The sequence below is a fragment of the Mchenga conophoros genome, linkage group LG3, assembly GCF_057382185.1.
Source record: "Mchenga conophoros isolate Kocher_MC1m ecotype Shallow Benthic linkage group LG3, M_conophoros_male_GT1.1, whole genome shotgun sequence".
NCBI lineage: Eukaryota > Metazoa > Chordata > Actinopteri > Cichliformes > Cichlidae > Mchenga > Mchenga conophoros.
The window spans coordinates 3,447,963-3,472,293 of NC_140528.1; the positions used below are offsets into that span (position 1 = coordinate 3,447,963).

Genomic DNA, 24,331 nt, shown 5'->3' on the forward strand with positions numbered 1-24,331 from the left:
GACGACAGCTTACAGTCTGTAGAGATAAAGTGACTTCGTACAGCCCCGACCTGCAGACACTGTGCGCAGAGGTTCAGGAGCAGAAGTCCCGTTGTAAACATATCACGGCAGACCCGACGATGTTTGCATGAACGCGCTTTTTTTAAAAGTCAGGTCAAGGCTCCAAAAGCCCAAAGGCGATATAACAGTTTGTGTTTGCTACATGGATCATTGTAGTTCAGCTTTCCTTTGTTATATTTCTTTAAGAGCTCAAAATGTGTTCATTACATAAATCAAATGTAATTTTCTCTGTAGCACTTCATGGATTTCATAAGCAACACACTGTAGTTGTTCACACAAAGCATAAAGGTAAAAACAATATACACAGTGTTATCTTCATTTTAGATGTCACAAAGTATTTGCGGCTCCCAGTGTTTTCCCGAACCCTGACCCTTTGCGTGGAAACCGGGTCCAAAAGGCTCTTTGGGTGTTAAAGGTTGCTGACCCCTGCACTAGGCCCAACTGACACATATATTTGATTCCAAATACAAAAAATAATGTGTAACCTGCTGGAAGAATGTAGGAGGTTGAGACAGGATCTCAACACTTGGTGTCTGCAACAAAAGACAACAATATGTGGGCCGATCGTGGCTCAAGAGTTGGCAGCTCGTCTTGTAATCGGAAGGTTGCCGGTTCGAGCCCCGGCTTGGACAGTCTCGGTCGTTGTGTCCTTGGGCGAGACACTTCACCCGTTGCCTACTGGTGGTGGTCAGAGGGCCCGGTGGCGCCAGTGTCCGGCAGCCTCGCCTCTGTCGGTGCGCCCCAGGGTGGCTGTGGCTACAAGCTTGCCATCACCAGTGTGTGAATGGGTGGATGACTGGATGTGTAAAGCACTTTGGGGTCCTTAGGGACGAGTAAAGCGCTCTACAAATACAGGCCATGTAATGGCAGAAACGTTCTCTAGTGTAAATCCTGACTAGTTCATTAACTACAGATCAGTTTCAGTGAACATTATTCACAGAGGGATCTGAGTTCCTTATACCAGACTCTACAGAAACTGTAACACTGTACAGCTCTGCGACTCAACAATATGACAACAATGTAACACACACTAGAATCATCAAATAAAGCCCCACTAACCACTAGAACTAGAACTAACTAACTAGCACTGGACACTTGCATATTAGAGATTTCTACCACCATAGGAGGCGAGATATCATCCTTGAACCAGAGCATCCAGCCCTCAATTTCGGACATAAAAAGCGACGTGGCCAGGCATGATAACACTTTGACTGAACTGCAGGACTGTGCCTCGAACCACTCTGACACCATCGCCACTCTCCAGGCCACTGTGGAGCGTTTGTCTGCGGAGGTAAAGAAGTTAGATGAGAGATGTGGAGCTCTTGAGGCACTCCAGGAGGAATCATTTAAGAACTGCAGGAATACCAGAAGGCACAGAGGGACCCAAGATGACTGAGTTGGTTCCCACCTGTTGGCGGAGGCGCTATCTCTCGAGGAGAAGCCACTCATCGATCGAGCACATAGAGCGAATCGCCAGCGTCCCAAACAAAGTCATCTTCCTCGGCCCATCATCTTGAGATTGCACTACTACCACATTGGTGAGGAAATTCTGCTGAAAGCTGCAGAGAACAAGAACCTGATGTATAAGGGTTTTTAAAATAAACATCCTCCCAGATTTCCCTCCCTCTGTTGGAAACGCAGAGCCGTTAACTCTACAGAAACTTTTTTTTGGTGTTCTTTATTACATTTTTTATGGCGTCTTTGTCCGGAGAGCGCGTTCATCAGTAACTGTCAGGAGGACGATTAAACCTTCTGCACACGTCCTGTAGTTACACACTCGGGAGGAAAGACGACGTCCTCGCTCTGCAACATGATCTGTGTTTCATCCAGGACGCTCAAACACAGATTGGTCTCCAAATATTAGACGCACTGGTTCTTCATGCGTTTCTACCTGAGCACTCAGAGTCATTTCTACAACAGGCCTCCTTCACCTGCTGGTGCCTCTGTTTCTGTCTTTGGCTGTTTCCATCAGTGCCTGATGTTTGTGATCTTTGATCTGTTCTGAAGTCTCTCTTTGTAACACAAATGTTGTTTGGCTTCTTTTGCAAACAAGGCAAAAGAACTTTAATGGATTCATTTGCTGATCTTACTTTTCTGATGCAAAGCCGTCCTTTCAACGCTTTAGAAAGAAAACCAAACAATGTTTTTAAAACTTTCCCAAAATGTAAAAGCTATTAAAACCATAAACTTCTGCTCCTTGATCATGTGATTCTTCTTCTAGACTGTCTGTAATTGTTATTGCTGATTGTCAATAAAGTTGTTTTTTATAAGTTATGTTGTAAAGGAAGCTTGTGGCGAGGGAGGAGGGGCGACTAAAAGCAGGTTCATATAGTGGGAAAGTCCTCAGGTCATGTGAGGATATTTACTGATGCGTCAACACTGTCAGATAAAAGAACGGCTGCTGCATTTGTTCTCCCACAAATAAGTTTGGTGATGAGTAAAAGAATTACAGATGATGTGGCAGTTTATACTGGGAGCTGGTAGTGATGTTACTGGCTTGAACTGGGTGGAGGACGCACTAATATGGAGGTATGTGGTTTGCTGGGACTCTAGCAGCGTGCTAGTGAGCACAGGTGATATGTCTTCAGACTCTAGGCAACATATTGTTTTTGATATACTTCATTTACTGTATAGAATCAAACACAGAGGGATAGAAGTGGATTTCTTATGGCTCCCTGTGAATATCGGTGTTGATGCAATGAACAGGACGATAAGTTTAAAAAGGTGCAGCAAGAAGAAGTCGTGCAGGTTTGACTATAAAATACAGTGAAAGTGAGGTGAAGAGTATAATGACGGTAAAGATGAAGGACGAGTGGCAGGCACACTGGGACAGAGACGGGAAAGGCAGATATTATTATACAGAAAACAGTCGTGTAGAAGAAGCTGCAGCAGAGACCAGGATGGAATCTGGAGAGTCAGAGTTGGTCACACAGGCTTGAATAGCACACTTAAAAAGGTAAACATGACACAGGAAGTGTGACTTCTGTGGACCAGAGGAGACGTTTGACGGGTTGTTAACGTAGTCAGGATGCTGGATGGAAACGCTGTGCCTGATAGGATGATTACAGGCTGGACTTTGTCTTCCTGTTACAGATGGATCCAGGCCCTGGATGACTGCTGGACACACATGACCCACACTAGGCTGCCTTCATCCATCCTTTCCTCCTTCACTGAGACTCAGAGTCAGCATGTATGTATTTATCAGGGATTTGAATCCTTTCATTACAGAGTGAAGTTAAAGTAGACGTGTGAACACACTAATAAACACAAAAGGACACAACTACTACTCCATGATGTAAAGCTGAAGTATTACACAGCTTTATGAACCTCCTGTTATCCTGGTAGACGAGTACAGCAATAAATCTTTTACTTGAACATCTTCTGGCTCCAATAAGCTTTGAAATGTGACCATGAAGTTAGAGACACACTGACTGAAACCCACAGCTGTGACTGTGGATCACATCCACACACAGTGTAGCTGCTGTCTCTGTGTGAGCCTTTGCACTGCTGCTCGCAGCACCGTTATATCACTCAGCGCTCGCTGCTGTTATTGAATCCACTTTTTACTGTCCGTGCAATCAAGCTCCTCTGCAGAGCTAGAAAATATCTTCGAACCAGTTTATGTGTTAGGGGATCCTTTGCAGCTGTGACTGTTGCCTCTGTTTTTGTCCTTTGGTTCCTGGGAGCCTTTTACATTTCCATCAGCAACAAATATCTGAACAGGCTTTATTGTAGGAAATACAGGATTAAATAGTTGTCATTATTTATTAGATGTTGTTAAAGATGATCCGATGCTTGTTTAGTTTAATGCTGTGGCTTCAGTCAGCATCACTGTGCTGTATAGTTTTATTTTTCTGATCCTTCTGTTAAAGTTGCTGAATAAAAGCTGGTTGGTCTGCACCTCACCGCTGCCTCGAGCCTCCTTCTTTAAAGCAGCAGAGGCTCTTCATTCAGGTATCACAGCTCGAGTTGTTCTGCAGGAGACCCAGAGTACTGTCCTTGGTCCATAATGACATTAACTTTGATTCATGTCAACATGAAGCCTGAACGTCTGTGATGAACACACTATCAGCATCACTGACATATTTCATCATTTAAAAACACTTCCTGTCACCGTGGTGGTTACAGTGACATCATGCAGTTTGTGCTTTGACCTCCAGAGGGCGACAAATCAGCACAGACAGAGAGCTCTATTCAAACTTTGCTGCCATCAGGAATAATTCTTCAAATATAATCATCAGTGTTTGAGCAGCTATGATATCAGGGACAATCTAGACATGTGTGACAATACTGAACATGTCACATGACACACCTCAAACATCATGTGATCCACTCTCAGTCTGCACTTTCAGTCATGACTTCATGAATTTATGATCAGTTTACTCCTGAAATATTCAAATGCTGCAGGGTGAAGAACAACAAAGTGCTGACACATGTTTGTGTTTCAAACAAGAAAACCAGCAGAAATAAATCATCTTTGAACAACATGACAGAGATTAGTGAGTTTCCAACTTGCACTTGAATGCAGCACAGACAGATTCTGATGTTCGTGGTTGTAAACGTGTCCTCAAACGCCGCTCTGACTCTTTCCTTCCTGCTCAAAGTTCCTCTTTTCTGAACTTGGTGTTTGTGCCTGACGCTGATCGTCTCCGTGTGGAGCTCCGTGTGAAGGTAACGTTAGCAGTGTGTAATGTTTCCTGGCTAACATCAGCTGTGTGCAGCTCAGTTCCAGCACAAATCTGCCGCTCCATAGTTCACGGTAACGGACTCATGAGGTCGACCGTTAAACGCTCTCCCGCCATTTTGTCTGTGTGCGCGGATGTGTACGTTTTTGTTACCACTGTCATCTCATCAATAGCCTATTTGTAAAAGATCTCTGTTCATAGTTTAGTTGGATTTTAAAACTCTGTAGTTGGACAGTTTTATTTTGGACTGATGCTAAAATTCTTGCTGATTGTTTCTGTCGAGGTTTTGTACTTGACATCCGCCATTTTGGATGTGATAAGCTGTAGAGAGTGCGTCCAAAAAGAGAAACCAGAAAGAGAACCTGTTTTATTAATAACCTCTTGCAAATAGAAGAATATGAAAAAAACAACAGCAAATAGGATAAAACCTTTAAATTACTTGAATTTTTAAAATCACCATCATCTGTTAACACAAATTTGATCATTTCAAATTTGTGTTTTCATTTTCTCTTCCCAGTTACTTCTTTCTCATTCTCTTCATTCTCCTTGTCACCTTACGTCTCACTCCTTAACTGAAGTTATAGTTCTAACATAAGAAGTCCCACCAACGTCCTTTATTTAATCTCTGTGTTGTCACAGTTATTATCATCAGATCAGACATGAGACCCAGACAACAACATAAGTTTACAAGCTAACATCATGTCAGCTAACATTAGACGATAGCATCATAAACTTTAAATTACTTTGCCTCTGATCAACAGTTTGATTACATTCTCACATCACAGGTTTATTTGCTAAGTGTGAGTCCGCCCACATTAGATCCACTTTTCAGCAGGTGGAATAATTTGTAGTATATAGGTAATACATCAACAATGCTGCCGTGGCTAAGTTAGGAATATTTATAATGTCATTTCCAAAACTTGCATATGATCTGCAATTTGTAGCAGATCTACTGACTGTCACAGAGCAGCTGGAGCAGTCTCGAATGCAGGTCAGTCCACTGCTGCCCCCTGTGGCCAAGTGCCATAGCTACTGCTGGATGAACTCGTGACACATCTGCACCTGTTTCTATGAACACATTGAGTCTGAGTGGCTGCACTTACACTGGTGCATTCAAACATATTGAAAGATGGCAGCAATGTGGATTGTCAAGACTCAAACCAACCATTGAGCAAAGACAGCAGGATCACTTGTTTCTGTTTGTTATACAGCCAGATTTACTCGTGACACACGTTGGGATATTGTGTTTGTTTTAAATGTTATATACCTGTGTGGTATGTGACTTGTGTTGCCATGACGCCAGGTCTCTCTTGGAAATGAGATTTTTAATCTCAATGAGATTTTTTTTTACCTGGATAAATAAAGGACTAATTTGTAACTTTCAGTGTTTTCCGGTCTTCCAAAAGAAAAAAAACCTTCAACTACATGACATGCAGTTGTGTATTTGTTTTCACCTTATCATACACTTGAAGTTTTACAAATCACCACTTCTTTAGTGAATATCATTTCAGTCTCAGACAATCTCGTTTCTCTTACAGAGGTTGAATGCACCTTCTGCGGATGGCGGTACCACACAGTGTGCGTGGACTTCCCCTGCACAGAAGGCAACTACAAATGCTGTGAATGCTAAATAAACAGAAACAAATGATCCCTGTTGTCTTTGCTTGATGATTGGTTTGAGTCTTGACAATCCACATTGCTGGCGTTGCATCTTTCAATGCCAGCAATGGCAGGTATCAGTGCTCAAACCTTTTGTGTTTGTTTCCAACAAGTTGCCCACCTCGGGAAACAAAAATGTGTTCTTTTACTTGTCAGATGAACATATGAGACACTTTGACTCTTCAGTGCAGTGTGGAGCCTAACAAAGATCTGTTTTGTGTCCCAGCTGATCAGCAGGAGGAGGAGAGTCTGACGGAGCAGCAGAGGAACATTTTCAGCTACTTGGACTCAGCTCAGCCACTACAGAGGAAACAATGAGCTCAACACAGAAGGTGACAGACAGAGCAGGACCATATGACCAAAGATATTTATCACCATATACATTTGAACATTTGCCATAACGATGTAGCTGACGATAGAATTGACACCAGACAAAATACTTTACAGCTGCACAACTTTATTAAAAAGCCATCAATGTATTTTCACTGAAACAAGCAGCTGTTGTTTATGTGCATTAAAGTTATATAAAAATGTAACAGTGCAAATGCAAATTCCTCGCTGACAGTTTAACCAAAAGGCGTTTCCAGTGGAAACTGGCCGACACATCCTGAGCATAACCATGTATAATATCCACTAAACTTCAGAAGAGGTTATACAGTCGTGGCCAAAAGCTTTGAGAATTGCATAAATATTGGAACCTGGAGAAGTTGCTGCTTAAGTTTTTATAATAGCATTTTGCCTGCACTCCAGAATGTTATGAGGAGTGATCAGATGAACTGCATCGTCCTTCTTTGCCATGAAAACGAACTTAATCCCCAAAAAGCCTTACCGCTGCATTTCATTGCTGTCATCAAAGGACCTGCTGAGACCATTTCAGTGATCGTCTTCTTAACTCAGGTGAGAATGTTGGCGAGCACGAGGCTGGAGATCATCATGGCTGTATCCCGATTCAGGTTCTGCAGCTTTAAAGTCCTCAAGGGCCGCGTACTCAAAGACCGCTAAGGCCGAAGTGCGAGGCTCGTAGGCTCGTGAAATGGGACGTCTAGCCTCCGTCGCGCTGCCCAGGTTGCCTAGCAACCATGATACTACCAGCTGGAAACGTTTCATACAGCTTTGTTTGACAGAAATGAAGGAGAACATATTTAGTTCATTTGTTTCTACATGAGCTCTGTGTGATTTGATGAGTATCTGAGGCTGAGACCACAGGACTGTGAAACATGATTGTTGGGCTTCATTTCTGTGCTGAACAGTCGTTTAAGATTAGCTGTAAATAACAATTAGCTGATGTTGTTCATGAGACTAAAGTCATCTCACTGTGGTAATGTAAATATGATATGGCCAATATTATAGTTATTATATTAATCACTTCACTCACAGACAAGTATCTGTGACAGTGTGTATACAGATGTATCATATATAAGAGACAAATATTGTTCATTTAATATGTTGGTACTAAATGTGGCTCAATGCTTACATATATGTGTAAAAAGCAAATGTAGGAGCTGTGATAACTGTGTCTGATAGAATGAAGAGTAGACTGATATATGAAATATTCCTTTATTGGGTGAGAAAATCAGACCATGTCATAACTGCTTTAAGTCACACAGAATAGATATCAGAGCCTTAAACAGGCTGACGTCTGCTAAATGGGTCAAACTGGGCAGAAAGTCTACAAACACATAACATCCTTATAGAATATGATGTAACACTATAGATCAACTTACCTCAGAATATATTAAATTCAATTTTATTTATAAGGTTATAGGTTTTATAGGTTTTATTGAGATGCCATCCTTGTGTTTTAGTGGCAAATAAATTTGGCAGTCATCGGCATAACAATGAAATGAGATCCCATGCCTTCTAAGGATAGAACCCAGAGGCAATAGATACAGTGAAAAGAGCAGTGGCCCTAAAATTGAGCCCTGTGGGACGCCGCATGACAGAGAAGCAGAAGACGATTCGTAACCGAGAAGGCTGACAGAGAAATATTATTATTATTATTATTGATTGCTTATATTTGAACAATTGTGAAACCTCACTGTGGATGTAAGAGTGAAATTATGTGGATATCTTGAATCCACTTTATTGTGTAATATTTTATGTGAGTATTTGACGGAAGACGAGCAACATCTGTTGTGGAAGCTAACGGGGTTCCTTTAGAATAAACAAACATAGGATTTATTATCACTGAATAATTCTGTATAAATCTATACAAATTATAGAAATATGTAATAGGAAACAACAAAATAATCTAAATTATAAAATAGTGTGTGTGTGTGTGTGTGTGTGTGTGTGTGTGTGTGTGTGTGTACAATCAGGAGGGATGGGCATGATTTTAGTGTTTGAACAGTCATGAATAGGGATGGGTATCGTTTAGGTTTTATCCGATACCGGTGCCAAATCGGTACTTTTGAAACGGTGCCGGTGCTCAAACCGGTGCTCAAACCGGTGCTTAAAGAATGGAGAACACAAAATTGGTCCAAAAACCTCTCATGTTCAGCTGGTTTTATGTAAAAAGATAACAATGTTAGCCTTTTCTGCAGCTATGGGGCATATATGGTATCACTCTTAGCTGGAAGCAGTGCTTAAACAATGGAAAAAACACAAACTTTGTCCAAAAACCTCTCATGTTTAGCTGTTTCCCTCTTTTTCTTTGGTCATTTTAGCCTTTTTGGCCAGGGTGAAGGGAGCATCTGCCATCAAACAAGAAGACAGCCGCATGTAGCTATGATGATGTTTGCTAGTTCACCTTACATGCATTAATGTAATAACGTGGTTAGCCTACTCAACGTAAATTACACGCGAACAACAGAGAAGAACGGCTGCTGCTGCCATCAAATACGGCGCATTTCTCGGCTTTTAAAAAAAAACACGCTATGCATCGCCAGGTGTTTCATCGGATTTGAGGTGTTACCTCCTTTGACAGTATCACAGTATCAGCTTAAAGCACTTGTTGCAGGCTGCTGAGTTTGCATATTTTGCTGTGAAGTACAGCCAGACTTTTGACCGCTTCGCCTTGGGCATTTTTAATCTGTAGCTCTGCTCTAACAGAACGTACGTACCTGGCCCCGCCTACTATCCTCGGAAACGTAAAATGATTGGCTAGAAGTGTATCACAGCTCAGGAAAAAAAAAGCACCGAAATAAAGCACCGAAATGTGCGCTGCTTTTCGGTCTGGTTACTACCGTTTATGTCAGAACCGGTGCCATGACACCGGTACCCATCCCTAGTCATGAATTATCTTTAACAGCAGGTTGGATGTAATGTGTTAGAACTACCAGCAGGTGGGGATGAGAGACCTTTAAGGTGTTTGGTGCCACGCTCCACCTTCAGGTTTAAAACTAGTGTTAATGGAGTTTGAAGGTTGAGTTTGTTCCACGACTGCATTTCACTCACTGCCTCTGTTTGTATCTCTGTCACTGCAGGACCAACATGGAGCCAGAAGTCAGCGCTCTCAGGAGGCCGACAAACCTCACAGAAGAAAGGGAGAGAAAAAACACACCTGTGATGAGTGTGGGAAGGGTTTTACTGTGAGGGCTTCACTAAAACGGCATCAGGTCATCCACACTGGAGAGAGACCGTTCAGCTGTGACTTGTGTGGAAAGTCTTTTTCCTTGAAGGGTCACCTAAAAACACACCAACTCATCCACAGTGGAGTTAAAGCGTACAGCTGTGATCAGTGTGGCAGAGCTTTTACTCACAGTAGCCACTTACAGAGTCATCTAGTTACCCACTCTGGAATTAAGGCATACAGCTGTGATCAGTGTGGCAGAGCTTTTACTCACAGTAGCAACTTACAGAGTCATCTAGTTACCCACTCTGGAATTAAGGCATACAGCTGTGACGAGTGTGGCAGAGCTTTTACTCGCAGTAGCCACTTACAGAGTCATCTAGTTACCCACTCTGGAATTAAGGCATACAGCTGTGACGAGTGTGGGATGGAGTTTACTCTGAAGGCTTCACTAAAACAGCATCAGGTCATCCACACTGGAGAGAGACCGTTCAGCTGTGACTTGTGTGGAAATTCTTTTTCCAGGAAGGGTTCCCTAACAAGACACCAACTCACAGTTCACAGTGGAGTTAAAGCGTACAGCTGTGATCAGTGTGGCAAACAGTTTACAACAGACGCACACTTACAACAACACATGTTTACCCACACTGTGGAGAGACCTTATCGATGTGACCTGTGTGAGAAGACTTTTAAAGCTCCACATCACCTGAGACGACACCAACAGATCCACACCAGAAAGAGACTCTACAAGTGCAGCTACTGTGAGGTATGTATTTATATTGTTATCTTGTCATTTTAGCCTGACTGTTTGGAACAACTCTGCTCATTAAACTGTGTTAGCATGTTAGCAATTCTACTGCATGGAAAAGCAGCTCTGAGTGATTATTCAGATTTTCCTTTCAGTTATGATTTTAGTATTACTGTAGTATTATGGTGGTAGTATTGTAGTTATTGCAGCCCAGTAAACTGAGTGTGTTAACTGAAACAGTCAAATGTAGTTGGACGTTTGCAGAGATGCTCTTTATTTCAGGCGACGTTCAGGATACAAATGTTGAAGGACTGACTTACACTGTCTTTGTGTCTTTGTTTAGAAGCAGAGCGACACAGATGGATCCAGTTCTCAACCCTGTCATCACTGTGGTGGTGGGAAAGACTTTCATTGTGACCTCTGTGGAAAAACTTTCAGTCAGCAAAATACCCTAAAAGTACATCAACGTAGACACACTGGAGACAAACTGAAATACTGCAAAGAATGTGGGAGAAGCTTCACCACAACAAATCACTTAAAACAACATGAACTGATTCACAGTGGGGTTAAAAAGCACCTCTGTGATCAGTGTGGGTCATCCTTCACCACTGCAGGTCAGCTTAAATCACACAAACGAGTCCACACAGGAGAGAAACCACACAAGTGCAGACACTGTGAGAGAAGCTTCTCACAGTCAGGTCATCGTAACATTCATGAACGTACACACATGGAAGGAAACTACAGCTGTGACCAGTGTGACAAGAGCTTCAGGAATCTCAGTTCATACTCTGAACACAAACGATCCCACGTTACTAATAAACTGTTTCACTGTTACCAATGTGCCCAAACATTCACCTCATTGTCTGCTCTGTGCAAACATCAGCGCGATCACTCAGGGCTGAAATCACTCCCATCACTGGATCACAGTGAATCTGAAGACACAGAAAGATCCTCTGGTTTCTGTGTCAGACTCAAAAAGCTTGAGATCAGGCTCCACAGAGTTCAGATAGAATCATTTAAACTTGTGTTGAACTGAACTGGTTGTTGGGCTGAACTTCTACATAATACAGATCTACATGGGATCTTCTTTTCTGTTTTACTGAGTCTGTTTTGTCCTTTTTTCTCTGTCCTGGTTTTGCTCGTCTGTAAATGATTGAAACTCAGTCAAATAGTTCATTGTTCTCCAGCAAAACGTTTTGGAAACTCATGTTTAACCTTTAAAACTCTGACATGTTTTAGCACACAAGGCTTCATCGGGGAGTTCACTCATGATTGGACCATGAGAACAAAGGTTTTTAGTTCTTTCAAAGAGAGTCTTGGAGATGTTTGATGTTTCTGTTTTTCTGAAACCACCTGAAAGAAAAACTATTTTTCTTGCTTTATGTAGTGTGGAAGTTTTTAATGTTTCTTCATCTGTGATGTTCTTGAATGTGTTCACGTGAAGATGGTACAAATAAACTGTCCTTTCAGCTTTAGCTCCTAATTTATTCATTATTTATGGATGTGGCACAGCAGCCGTCTCTTGATTAACACATGGAGGGCTCAGGATCTAATGGTGTCGTCTCCCTAATTTGCCCACTCAGTAAATCTCACTCATGGCCAAGAAATTGAAATAAACCTTGTTTCCCTGCTGGATAGTGATCCACTGTAACTCTGCTCCTCCTTCCTGTTTAGGATTTCTGTGGCTGAAGTAAAATTCCCTCCATCCATCACTTATCCCAGCTAACCCAAAGTGAAATAAAGTTTTGCTCGTCTTAAAAAAGCATTACAATAATGGGCATTACCAATGCAAACTGAATGATACAGAAGATGAAAGAAGAGACTTTGATCAGTTAATAAAGCTCATGATCTGGATTCATTGTGGCTGCTACACAGATACTTCTGGGTCACTTCTCTCAGTTAGGAACCTTCCTCACCAAACTGACTGTTGGACCACACCCCTGGTTTCATGAGAAATTGTTTCAGCCATAATTTCTCTTCCTGTATTTCAGAGTAAAGACTGAAGTGACAAATGGAAGCATGTTTAAAAAACACAATGTGAGAGAGACGTTGAGGTCCTTAGAAGTTACCCTGGGTTTTTCTGTCACCCTGCTAGATGTTACACACCTTGTTATTGGACTGATTTCTACTGCTGGACTACTCCTGCGGAGAGTAACAATACTCTTACTAATTAGCTCCCTTTCACAGCTTTGGGGATATTTATTTTTGTGTTTGCAGCGCTGTGAGCCAGAACAGCGAGAGAAAAATCTGCAACAGCGACGAGCCGAATGCTTACGTGAATCGCAGCAGCTGCTCATGTGCTACGCTGAATTAGAGGATATCTTTGCTCTGGATTTCTATTTCTACTTTTTCATTTCTATATGATTCTTCTTGCATCTAAACAAAGATGATTCAATTTGCTAAATGTTGATGGCTCTTCGTGCTCAGGTGTAAATGAGACGTAATATTTGCTCTTGGTTTGGTTCTCCTGTACAGAACCTTGCAGTACAACAGAAACCTAAAAACATTATTTGTAGTTGTTATTCTTAGTTGTTCTGCTGCCTAAATACCACAGGGTCTGATTATGAAGTTATTGAGCTGCACATACTTTACGACCTGCTTAAGTTCGAGGTCACATCGTCTGTAGAGCAGCTGGAACATAATGAAGTCTACAAGGTTAAAGTTTTCTGTTGGGTCTGTGTTTCCACAAGCCCCGCTAATTCTAGAGACTTATTCATCATGAAGAAAACAAGACAGTCGATCGATCGATTACTTGCGCAAGGGAGGCCTCTCATCTGTGTCTAGCACGACAATGACCCCGATGATGGCCTCCTCTCGCTTCCTTTTATTGACAAACTTCAAACAATAGTTTACAAGACACCTCCCCTTGCAACCCCCTTTGGTTACAAAGACAAGGCACTGTATGCAAATGTATACCGTATTTTCACGACCATAAGGCGCACTTAAAAGTCTTAGATTTTCTTCAAAAAGTACGGCGCGCCCTATAGCGCAGTGCGCCCTGTGTGTTGTAAGGAGGACGTAGTAGAGAACACCATGAGAACGCTAAAGGGTGAAGTGTGTGCGTTGACTTTATCGCACATACCTGTATAAAAGAACAGGTATGCAGAACATCGTTGTTTTAACAACCCTGAAAATGGCAAAGAGACACGCTTACGAAGCACAGTTTAAACTGAAGGCCATCAGCTACGCGGAGGAACATGGAAATCGAGCAGCGGCGAGAGAATTTAAGGTTAATGAATCGATGGTTCGCAAGTGGAGGAAGCTGGAAAACAAGCTCCGACAGGTCAAGAAAACGCAGCTGAGTTTCCGCGGACATAAGGCGAGGTGGCCCGAGTTGGAGGAAAGACTCGAGCGGTGGATCATCGAGCAAAGAACGAGCGGGAGAAGTGTTTCGACGGTCACCATTCGGCTAAAAGCAGTTTCACTAGCTGAAGAGATGAACATTGAACATTTCCAAGGAGGCCCGTCTTGGTGCTTTCGTTTTATGAAACGGTGCCATTTTTCCATCCGGACCAGGACTACGGTAGCGCAGCAACTTCCAGCGGATTATAAGGAAAAGCTGGCCATCTTCTGCTCCTACTGCAGCAAACACATCGGCGACAAACACATCCAGCCCAGCCACATCACAAACATGGACGAGGTCCCGCTCACTTTCGACATCCCGGTGAGTCACACTGTGGAGAAGAAGGGGACCAGCACGGTAGCGATACGCACAACGGGGTATGAAAAGTCTTTTTTTACTGTTGTGCTTGGCTGCCATGCTAATGGACAGAAACTGCCGCCTATGGTGATTTTTAAGCGAAAGACTTTGCCTAAAGAGAAGTTTCCAGCAGGAATCATCATTAAGGCAAATGAAAAGGGCTGGATGGATGAGGAAATGATGAAAGACTGGCTGAGGGAGGTGTATGTAAGGAGACCAGGTGGTTTTTTCCACGCATCACCATCGCTCTTAATCTGTGACTCTATGCGTGCCCACCTCACAGCCGATGTGAAAAAACTAGTGAAACAAATGAACTGTGAGCTTGCTGTCATTCCGGGAGGCCTGACAAAGGAACTCCAACTGCTGGACATCGGTGTTCAAAGTAAGGCTGCGAGCGGCCTGGGAGCAATGGATGACCGATGGAGACCACAGTTTCACCAAGAGTGGAAGGCAGCGCCGGGCGAGTTACGCCACAATTTGCCAATGGATTGTAGATGCTTGGGCTAACATGTCTGCTGGCTCTGTTGTTCGAGCTTTCGCAAAAGCCGGCATCATTTCCGAGGAGCCGCACGGCACGGAAAGTGACTCTGACGGTGAAGAAAGTGAACCTGGCATGTTTGATGGAGATTTAGCGCAGCTGTTCAATTCAGACACAGAGGATGAGGACTTCGATGGGTTTGATTGATGATAAAAATGTGAGTACCAAACTTTGTTTTGCTCCTGCTTTATTTTTAAATACGCACACTTGTATGCTTGTGTGTTGTTGATGATGACGATTACTGGTAATAGAAATGTGAGTAAGGTACCGAACTCAGGTTTGCTCCCGCTTTATTTTTAAATACGCATACGGTACTTGTATGCGCCCTATAATCCAGTGCGCCTTATGTCTGTGTTAAATACAGTAAAGGCACACATAACTGAGACTGCGCCTTTTAGTACAGTGCGTCTTATGGTCGTGAAAATACGGTATATGTGTGAACTTCTGTAAGAATGTGTGTGTGTGTGTTATGTGAGAATTTGTGTGTGTGTGTGTGTGTGTGTGTGTGTGTGTGTGAATCAACCTTCCATTCAGGTTCAGAGCAGTTGAAAAGTTGGCAGTGTTCCCGGATGTGTTGCTAAGGCAACCAAACAAACGGTCTCGCTCTCAGTGATGCTATAGGGCCACAGTCCAGAAGAACGTGTAGCCAGTGGCATCACAAGCATAACCATTGGTCTCGTTGTTTATGTGAGCGGTTGTGTTCTTAAACTGCCACCAGTAGTTGTTGAAAACCCATGCTGGTACTGGGTGTGGTTTGCTCTGTTCCAGTGCGCTCCCTGTCATCCCACTCAGGGTCCACAGGCACAAGAAGATGCACAGCACATTCCCAGCCATTCTGATGAGTACCTGTGGCTCAGTTAGTTTCTTCACCGGATTGAGACGAGGGGCCCTGGAGGCTCCCCCCCCCCCCCCCCCCCCTTTGTACCCTGTCTTCCTGGCACTTACTCCGAGCTGGCCTGGATGTGTGTCACCTTCTTGCAGTGCGCTTGATGTATCCAAATGTTTCTTCCGGCAATCTTCACTGCTGTGGTCGTCGTCAGCAGCATCCGATATGGACCTTCCCATCGTGGACTGGACCAGCACTTCCTCTCCATGGCCTTATCAACATCCAATCTCCAGACTTCAGACTCTGCTCCTGCAGAGAAACAGAATCATCTGGCAGATCATTTGTTCTCATGACTACTTTACTTTTAAACATTTCAAGCATCTAATCTGCTAATATGCTCTCTCTTCTGCTCTTCTATCATCACTACAGAAGACTGGAACTCTAAATGCTCTAACATGTGTAATCTCAAAGAGTCAGACCATTCTCTGTTGGAGTAATCCTCATGTACTTATTCTATACAGTCTAACCATGTCCTGCCTGTCTTCCTAAATCTTAACTTTACTGTTCCATTAGTTCTCTCTGCCTGCAAAAAGTTTTTTTTTTAAAGTATTTAATAATCCTAAAGTATAAACTAATTCTAGAGTGAGTATAACGACTGCTCATCTCCCTCCTGTTGAGACATGGTATAGCCCATGGCTCAAAATAGCAGCAGTCTTATACAAATTATTAGGCAGTATTGGTTTATCACACAGATAATAAACACCATCCTGCAAGCTCGCTCCTTCTGTAAGTCACAACTGTTTTCCTGCTGTAGCTTACACTTCTTCTCCTCGCGCTCTCTACTCTCATGAGAAGTGCCCTCCTCCGTTGGCAAAAAGGGTTTGACAGATTCAGAATTGTGCACCACTTTATGGTAATATGTGTGGTTGTGAGAGTAACAGTAACATTAAAGACAAGTGTCTTGTAGGTGACAGAAATGTAAGTTTAGTCTGCAGTAGTAAACATCTACCTTGTGTGGAACTAACAATGTCAAAAGGTGAAATAAACTATTGAAACATTGTACAGCTTAAACTGCTGCACATACTGATCTCACGCATGGAGGTAAAGCACGAGCAACTAGAGCTAATCTTTTAGGATAGTAAGTTACTGGCTTCACTTGTGGAAAAAGTGCTGTTAGTTATTTTACAGTCACCTGGCATTTGTGCTGTTCACAGAACCACAAGTCCATCGTTGGACCTCCTCTGCGCTGTCACTTTTTGGAGCTTGGCACGCTCCCTCAGGTTCCATTTTCCAACGCTGCTGAAGATTTAAGGCAGAGCACGTCGTACACCTTAGTTGTCTTCCTTAACGTCAACGTCGAAACTCTTTCATCTTATTTAAGATTTGCTGTGCAAAGTCTCCTCGTGACGATCCTTTGGAAGCCCAGTAGCACAGCTCTCTGTGCTGAAGGTGATCTCTGATCCTCCTGAAGACTCTCTCCAGGCCTCAGCTTCCATCTTATGGGCGATCCTCTCAGTCACTCCTTCTCGTCATGGCACCTCACAACATCTACAAATTGAAAAATGACACTGCTCTCGCCACACGGCTTTTGCCACGTGTCAACTTCCCAATGAGACATGTACAAGAATGTTGCACAGTCTCCCTAAAACAATCTCCAGGGTTTGTCCCTTGGAGCAGCTTCACTCCAAGCTGTAACCCTGTGTAAAAACATTAGTCAGCACTTAAATGTTCAGCTTGTTTAGCTCCCAGCTCCTGTATCCTAGAAGACAAAGTCTTAAATTTAAAACAACTTCACATTTGCAACCAACTGTAGATCATAAGAGTAGTAAAGTATTCAGCATCACAGAGACAAGTATCATTGCAGGTTTATTTGAAACTCATTAAACTCCTACTTTTCCCATAATTTGTTCCAAATTATTTAACATCTCAACGTCATTCCACATTGTAATCAGTGACTTCCCTTAAGTTTGTCACTCACCATGAGCCCAACAGTGTGGTCAGATAATGAGCTCTATGTAACTATTCTGTAACCACTGCACATCTGTTCAATTGTCACTTGTCTGTCTGTGCTGAATCCTTTACAAGCACTCTTAAAGAAAAACAAACATCAGCCAAACACACGGTTCATCCTGGTTGTCAGGTGTCGGCCATCCAGATTCCAGAGGAGCTGTGAAAAGTCGTAAAGTTAACACTCGCTGTGGAAAAAGTAACAATGGTCTCATCACAGTATGTCTCACACTGCATTAATTTCTCCCCTGTAACATTCACATTTTCTCCAACATTCTCTCAACAACACAGTGCAATTTCATCATCAACATATAGCCTGTAACTACAGTTTCCTTCATACAAAATCTCAGTAATCCTGTGGTAGAGAAACATCATTAAGTTGTGTCCTGCTATAAATCACATGATCAAATCACATGATTAACCATCGGCTGTAAAAAGAAATGTAAATGTTAGCGCTGCGCAGGTGTATACACTCTTTCTCACAGTAATCTCTGTGAGCAACACAAGGTAGTGAATGGTACCTGGTAAATTCACAGACAGAGAATTGAAACTAAAAAGGTTAAATTTTCAGAGTTCACATAGTCATGTGACCCAAGTTTCCTCCTGTGGTCTCCTTCTGCTCCTGCAACAGAGACACACACAGAGATACATCCACACCTTTGTCAGGTGGGGGTTAACTTCACACAATGGTGTTGAGTCAGTCAGTCTTGTCAGCTTTTGTCAGTCAGTCAGTTTACCATTTATTTTAAAATTCTTACTCATTCACTCAGTGATTCCTTCTTTTGCTGATTGTGGAAATTATCGTCGCATTCGTTTCCACGCTCAGCAAAACGACATCATTTCAAAAACAAAAAGAATTTAGACTGGATTTCCTCGTTGAATCCTTTTGGACAGGAACTTGTTTCCTGATTGTCCCAAATAAGTGGCTTTCTCCTGAGCCCATTTTAATTTTGGAGAAGCTCACTTTGCAACAGTTTTCTCGACGACGCTTCGATTCTAATCATGCAGATCTGCTCAAACAGAGATCATCAAACAAAACTTTCAGTGCACCATGAAAGTAACAAAATAAAAGAAAGAAAATAAAGGAAATCAAAGGAAAGAAAGGCCTTGTTTAAGTCATGACACGTGTTCTTCATGCCAGGGGGATAAATCGTAACAACCCAATTGGCAGGTTCAACTTTAGTAATAAAAGACAAATCAACAGCCAGTTTAATCTCAAACATTCATCCAATCAGCCATACACACAACATACAGCATAACCCTGTTGTCTTAGCACATAATAAGTTTCTTCTCATGTAACTAATATGCATGTAGGGTTGGTATAGTTAATGCATCTTCAGTATGTTTTTGTGTTCATCTCTCATCACACTTCCATTATTCTCATCACTGCTTAAACAACACACATCTCTCTCTCTCTCTGTTTTTTTGTTTTTTTTAATCTGTACTTTTCTCCAAAACAGAAAGTAGCATTACAGCTGTTTCAGACTGAGAAACACCAAACACTCTTCGTGCCATCATTCATCCACACAACTATTTTATTTCTTTTCGTCCACTGGGCAGGTGACCTGCAGAATCACGTCTGCCCCAGCTGGATACCTTTCACACACACCATGACGTCAAACACTCTCACACTCACGGAATGGATCAGGAGAAAAACTTTCTTCATCTTCACACTCTGGGACAGAAACACCATATGTTTGTTTTTGGGTTTTTTTTGTGTTGTGTCAGGGATGGATATGTGGTTGTAACGTTTGTGTTCACTAACTTTACTTTCTGTTTCCTACCCTGCCTAGTCTGTCTTGGACTCAGTGCTGCTCCTAATGCCTCTCCATACTCAGCCTTTAATCTCTCCTCCACTTCTGCCTCTGCTCTCTCACGCTCTTCTCTGGCTCTCCTTTCTGCTAACATTCTTGCTTTTTCTAATGCTTTTCTACGGTGTTGTTCTAGAGTAGTTGCAGTGGATTGAGCTGTAGTTTCGTCCTCTGGTTTCACAACTACTGCTTGCAATATTGCTCTTTTAACATTCTGTGCTTCTCTCCTCTTCTGAGCCTGCTCCAGCCACAACTTAGCAACTGCTAACTGCAATTCCTTCCTCTGATTCGCTTTCCCTGTTTTACCTGCTACACTTACAGCTATTCTTTCTACCAGCATTTTACACTTAACTTCCACTAATGTCCCTTCAAATCCATATTTCTCACACCAACAACCTACATACTGCGTGCTGCCGGGTAAAAATTTCTCCATAAATTTTACATCCCCTTCTAAGGCAGACTTACACATTTTATTCTCCATTACAAGACAACAATCAGCCACACTCACGCAGACCACGTCTGGCCCGCACACACACACAACATAGGCCTATCGCTTGCATCTGCACGCACAGCTAGCGCTCTCTGTTGAAAACTCTCAAACGCCCCATATGGCGGAGAATTCAACCTTCGGACACTCTCTAACGCCCCCAAATGGCGGAGATTCCGGACTCCTCATGGCGGAGCTACCGAACCTAGGTTATCTCCACTCCCCACACGGCGGAGAAGCCTGCGTCTCTCTCACGCGGCTAGCGCGCTCCCGTACCTGCGGTCAACGCAGGGTCACGTAGCCGCTCTTTAAGGCCTTCTGTACTCACTGTTTGTTTACGTTCATGGGAAGAGTCTCTGGATCCCGTCAATCGTCATCCATCCCGAGGGGAGTTCAGGCGCAAACTTCCCGGCCTGGTGACAAAGCAAAGTGAAACACCAGGGCTTTACGTCAATCATCCCAGACGTTGCGGTGGCGTCCTCTCCCTCTCCTCGGTGGATGCAATGTGTTAGGCTCCGGCTCGGAGGACCAAATAAATGTTGGGTCTGTGTTTCCACAAACCCCGCTAATTCTAGAGACTTATTCATCATGAAGAAAACAAGACAGTCGATCGATCGATTACTTGCGCAAGGGAGGCCTCGTCTGTGTCCAGCACCACAAATGACCCCAATGGTGGCCTCCTCTCGCTGCCTTTTATTGACAAACTTCAAACAATAGTTTACAAAGCACCTCCCCTTGCAACCCCCTTTGGTTACAAAGACAAGGCACTGTATGCAAATGTATACACTGAGTGTGTGTGTGTGTGTGTGTGTGTGTGTGTGTGTGTGTGTGTGTGTGTGTGTGTGTGTGTGTGTCAGACCTCCTACTGACCAAAGGGTCATAAACCCAGGAAGCTTACATCAAAAGAAACAGATCTTTCAGATAGGATGTATCTACAATAAAACCTCCCCCAGCACAGAGTGGCTGGAGAGGTGGTCAGGATCAAAGGAATGGCTTTGATCCTACTGCTTGAACTAATGCTGTACAAATTTAAGAAACACAATGGCAACATTCAACAATTAGACTTAACAAGACGTTTTCAAAAATCTCAGTTTTCAGTGAAAACGCCGTTTACGTGTGGATGAAAGGCGCAAACGCTCAGAAAAATCTACGTTTTCAAAAGTCCCGGTGTAAGTGTGGGCGTGGCCTTACTTAGCTTTGATGCTGCCAACGTGGTCACTGGATAAACTGAAGTAACCGGTCAAGGCAGCAGTGGCAGAGCAACCCTTATATTCGGTTTCTTATGTTTAAAAAATACTCAGTTACAGCGCACGTTTAAACAGATGATCTTTGTAGGTGGGATCAACCTGCTCTCAGCAAGAAGGTCCTGGGTTTGAATCCATGTCTGATTCTCTCCTGGTACCCTGACATCCTCCTACAGGTTAACTGCTTCTTGCCTAATAACAGCTGGGATAGGGTTACACACACACAGTCCTGTTTTCATATCTCCGTGGGGACATTGATGTAATGCTTTACCTAACCCTAAAAACTGAATGCCTAACCCTAACCTTCAGCCCTAAACCTAACCACAACCTAATCGTACCTCTGACACTAAAACACCATGTTTAGTCTCAAAAACGCCTTCAAACTCTTGGCGACAAGTGGAGTCACGTTCCAGTTTCTGTAAACATGGTGCAAACACACACACGACCCTGAGCTGAAAAGATGGATGGATGTGTAAAATCCATATTGCTGCTGTTCACAGCAGGACTTTGTTTAGCTTCTGTTCAGAATGACAGGAGACAAAAAGCCCAATGGGTCATATATTGCACTTACAAATGAGAGGATGCCTCGCCTAGTCGTTGGCACAGGTTTTTCAGTTATCCTGATCTTGAATACATCTGTCTCTGTGCACCAGTTCACTCCTAGGACTCTTTCATCTGGTAGTGCATCATGTCTAAAATCACATTTACTTCCTGTAGGAGTGATCGTGTCCAGCCTGACTGAGACCATGTGCTCCATCCTGCACAGGTAATAAACCTCTGACATGAAGGGCTGTCAAGTAGTTTTTAGACAAATGGGGGTAAAAGATGTTAAAAGCTTAAAGAGAAACTACATTTTCTAAGAACTGTCTGACGTTCACCTCTCACTCTCAGAAAGTATACAGACTTTCTTTGATTCACTAGTGAGATAAAATGCATTTCTTGGACAACATGACTTTGATATATTTGTTTTCCAGGAGCAAAGGTCTGTTTATGCTGGCGAGTGATGCAGGCAGGAGGACTCTTTACACTGTGACTGACTAATCAATCTCTTCATCATGACTTCTGCTGTCATGGTTTTAAACCTGCGCAGTGGAGAAAAGAAGCTGAAAGAAGCTTCCTGCAAGTATCTGACGTGTTTTTAAAGAACTAAATCCTCCTCGTCCTCACAGATACTCCCTCCTTAACCAGTTTCTTAAACTAGCTAACAGGTGGAGCGACACCACTGCGTACCAAAGGTTATAAAGTTAACCACACAGCAGACACTCTCGGTGCGTCAGCTGTGTGGAATCAAGTTGTTCCTGCATTAATACACATACTGAAGGAACTGCCATGAGAAAGGAGAACTGAAGCTTTGATGCTAAAGTTAAGAACCTTTTGTTCACACTTGTCACGGTCCCCGTGCCTGCTCGGCTGGCCCTGTGTGGCTACATGTTATGTTTTGTCTTTTCTCTCTCTCCTCTCTCTCTGCTCGCTGCCTGGGCGGAGCTCATTGTGAGCTCCCGGCCTCCACCACCTGTAGGCAATCACCTGTGGCTCCTCACCCTGTTTGCTCCCGCTACTTAAGGCAGTGACTGAGAGCACCTCGCCGCTGGACTATTGAATAACGCTCGTCAGTGCTACTTTAGCCTCAGCCAGTTTTGAGCTCTGTCCGTAAAAGTTCCGTGCTAACCCTTGTTCTCTGTATGCAGATTTCTCGTGTTTTGGTTTGGAGACTCTGGACGCTTTTCCCGACCCCGCTCTGCACCCCTGGGAACCCTGGCCCCCTTCTCCCTCACCTGTATATAGTGCACCTGGAGTGTGTAAATAAACCTGTTTTTCTGAGACTTCAGTCTGCGCCGAGTCCTCCCTGCTCCTCCGTGACAACACTGGCAAGTGTTCAATGTTACCATTTATGCCAGTTTATTAATAAAGTACTTTTAAAAACAGCAGCAGGGCTGACAAAAGTGCAATAAAACCAAAAATCAATGAAACAGCAAATAATGAAATATTTTCATTTCAAGACCTTTTTATTAACTCTTCTCCGGCCTTTATAGCACATTTACTTGTCTTACACTCTTTCAGTTGATATGAGTGACCAATATCTAATTCATTAGCTCACTAGTGCTTTACTGTTATATTCAGTCTGCTGAGATCAGGTGACATTAAAAAAATCGCTAGTGAATGAAATGTGAAAAGAAAAATCATTGTGATCAAAGCTCTCTTGTTTGCTCTGAGGCACTAAAGCTGCACAGGTAATAAGCTTCTTGGCTTTAAGTGAGGATTTCCATTCGTTTGCAAGCAAATGAAGAAACAAAAGTTTGTACGGACTTTAGCGCCCTGTTGTCCTCATGTGTGGACGTCACATTTTGGGATGTTTAGACCAAAATACAAAGTTTTGCTCCACAAGGACCTGATTTGCACTTACGAGGTCATTATCCTGCCTCTGTTCTATCGACATTTAAAGTGAATATCCTCATATGTGGATCTCATTTCTCTCAGAAACAAAGTTCTGGTAATTCTTTGTTTGTACATGAATCAGGTCCCAAACAGCCCAAATAGCAAAGAGACTTTAAAAATGCATGAAAGAGTTCAGGTCTTAGGAGGTTAAAGCTCTAAAAGAGAAACTCCAGTGAAACAAGTTGAGGTGACGACGTGTGTGTTGTTGTCACATGTTACTCTGCACGCCAGCAGGTGCCGACAGGTTAATCTGGCCCTGCTTTGTTTGTCCTTTTGGAGCAAAAAGCCTGTTTTTCTTGTGTTTTTAACTACATTTGATCATCACGTTGCTGATATCGTCTGATCTGCATCCCAACTGCTAAGTTTGTGTTATTTAGGTTGTTTTTTTGAATGTTTCTCTTGCTAACTGTCTGAGGTTCACCTCTCACAGAGTGAACATAATTCTGCCCTTGTATGATTAAACTTTGTGGTTGCAAAACCGTCCGTTTGTTTAGCAGAACTGACATGTTTCTGAATCCATCCCAGAGCCGAGGGTTTGTGTAAGTGGGTTTTTAGTGTGGGTTTTCGTGCTGGCAGGGAGGCAAAAGGTGATTTCAGTGTCTACTATATAAAGAGGCAG

At 42.9% G+C, this 24,331-nt stretch overlaps 2 protein-coding genes across 2 annotated transcripts in view; both read left to right on the top strand.

The window, feature by feature from the left end:
- LOC146577006 (uncharacterized) overlaps positions 1–24,331 on the top strand; it is a 135,174-nt gene that overhangs the window by 47,904 nt on the left and 62,939 nt on the right. The gene's annotated exons all lie outside the window — the stretch shown is intronic.
- Positions 4,561–16,612, top strand: LOC146577008 (uncharacterized). Its single transcript, XM_085269677.1, has 5 exons — positions 4,561–4,731; positions 6,631–6,736; positions 9,830–10,681; positions 11,007–11,337; positions 16,542–16,612. The coding sequence occupies exons 2-5, from the start codon at positions 6,719–6,721 to the stop codon at positions 16,610–16,612; spliced, it is 1,272 nt and encodes a 423-aa protein (XP_085125803.1). The 5' UTR covers positions 4,561–4,731; positions 6,631–6,718.

Excerpts from the sequence above, each read along its gene's own strand:
- LOC146577008 (XM_085269677.1), top strand. Across the intron at positions 10,682-11,006 it reads ACAAGTGCAGCTACTGTGAG|AAGCAGAGCGACACAGATGG; the intron begins GTATGTATTTAT and ends GTCTTTGTTTAG. Across the intron at positions 11,338-16,541 it reads ACCACACAAGTGCAGACACT|CTTACACTTCTTCTCCTCGC; the intron begins GTGAGAGAAGCT and ends TTCCTGCTGTAG.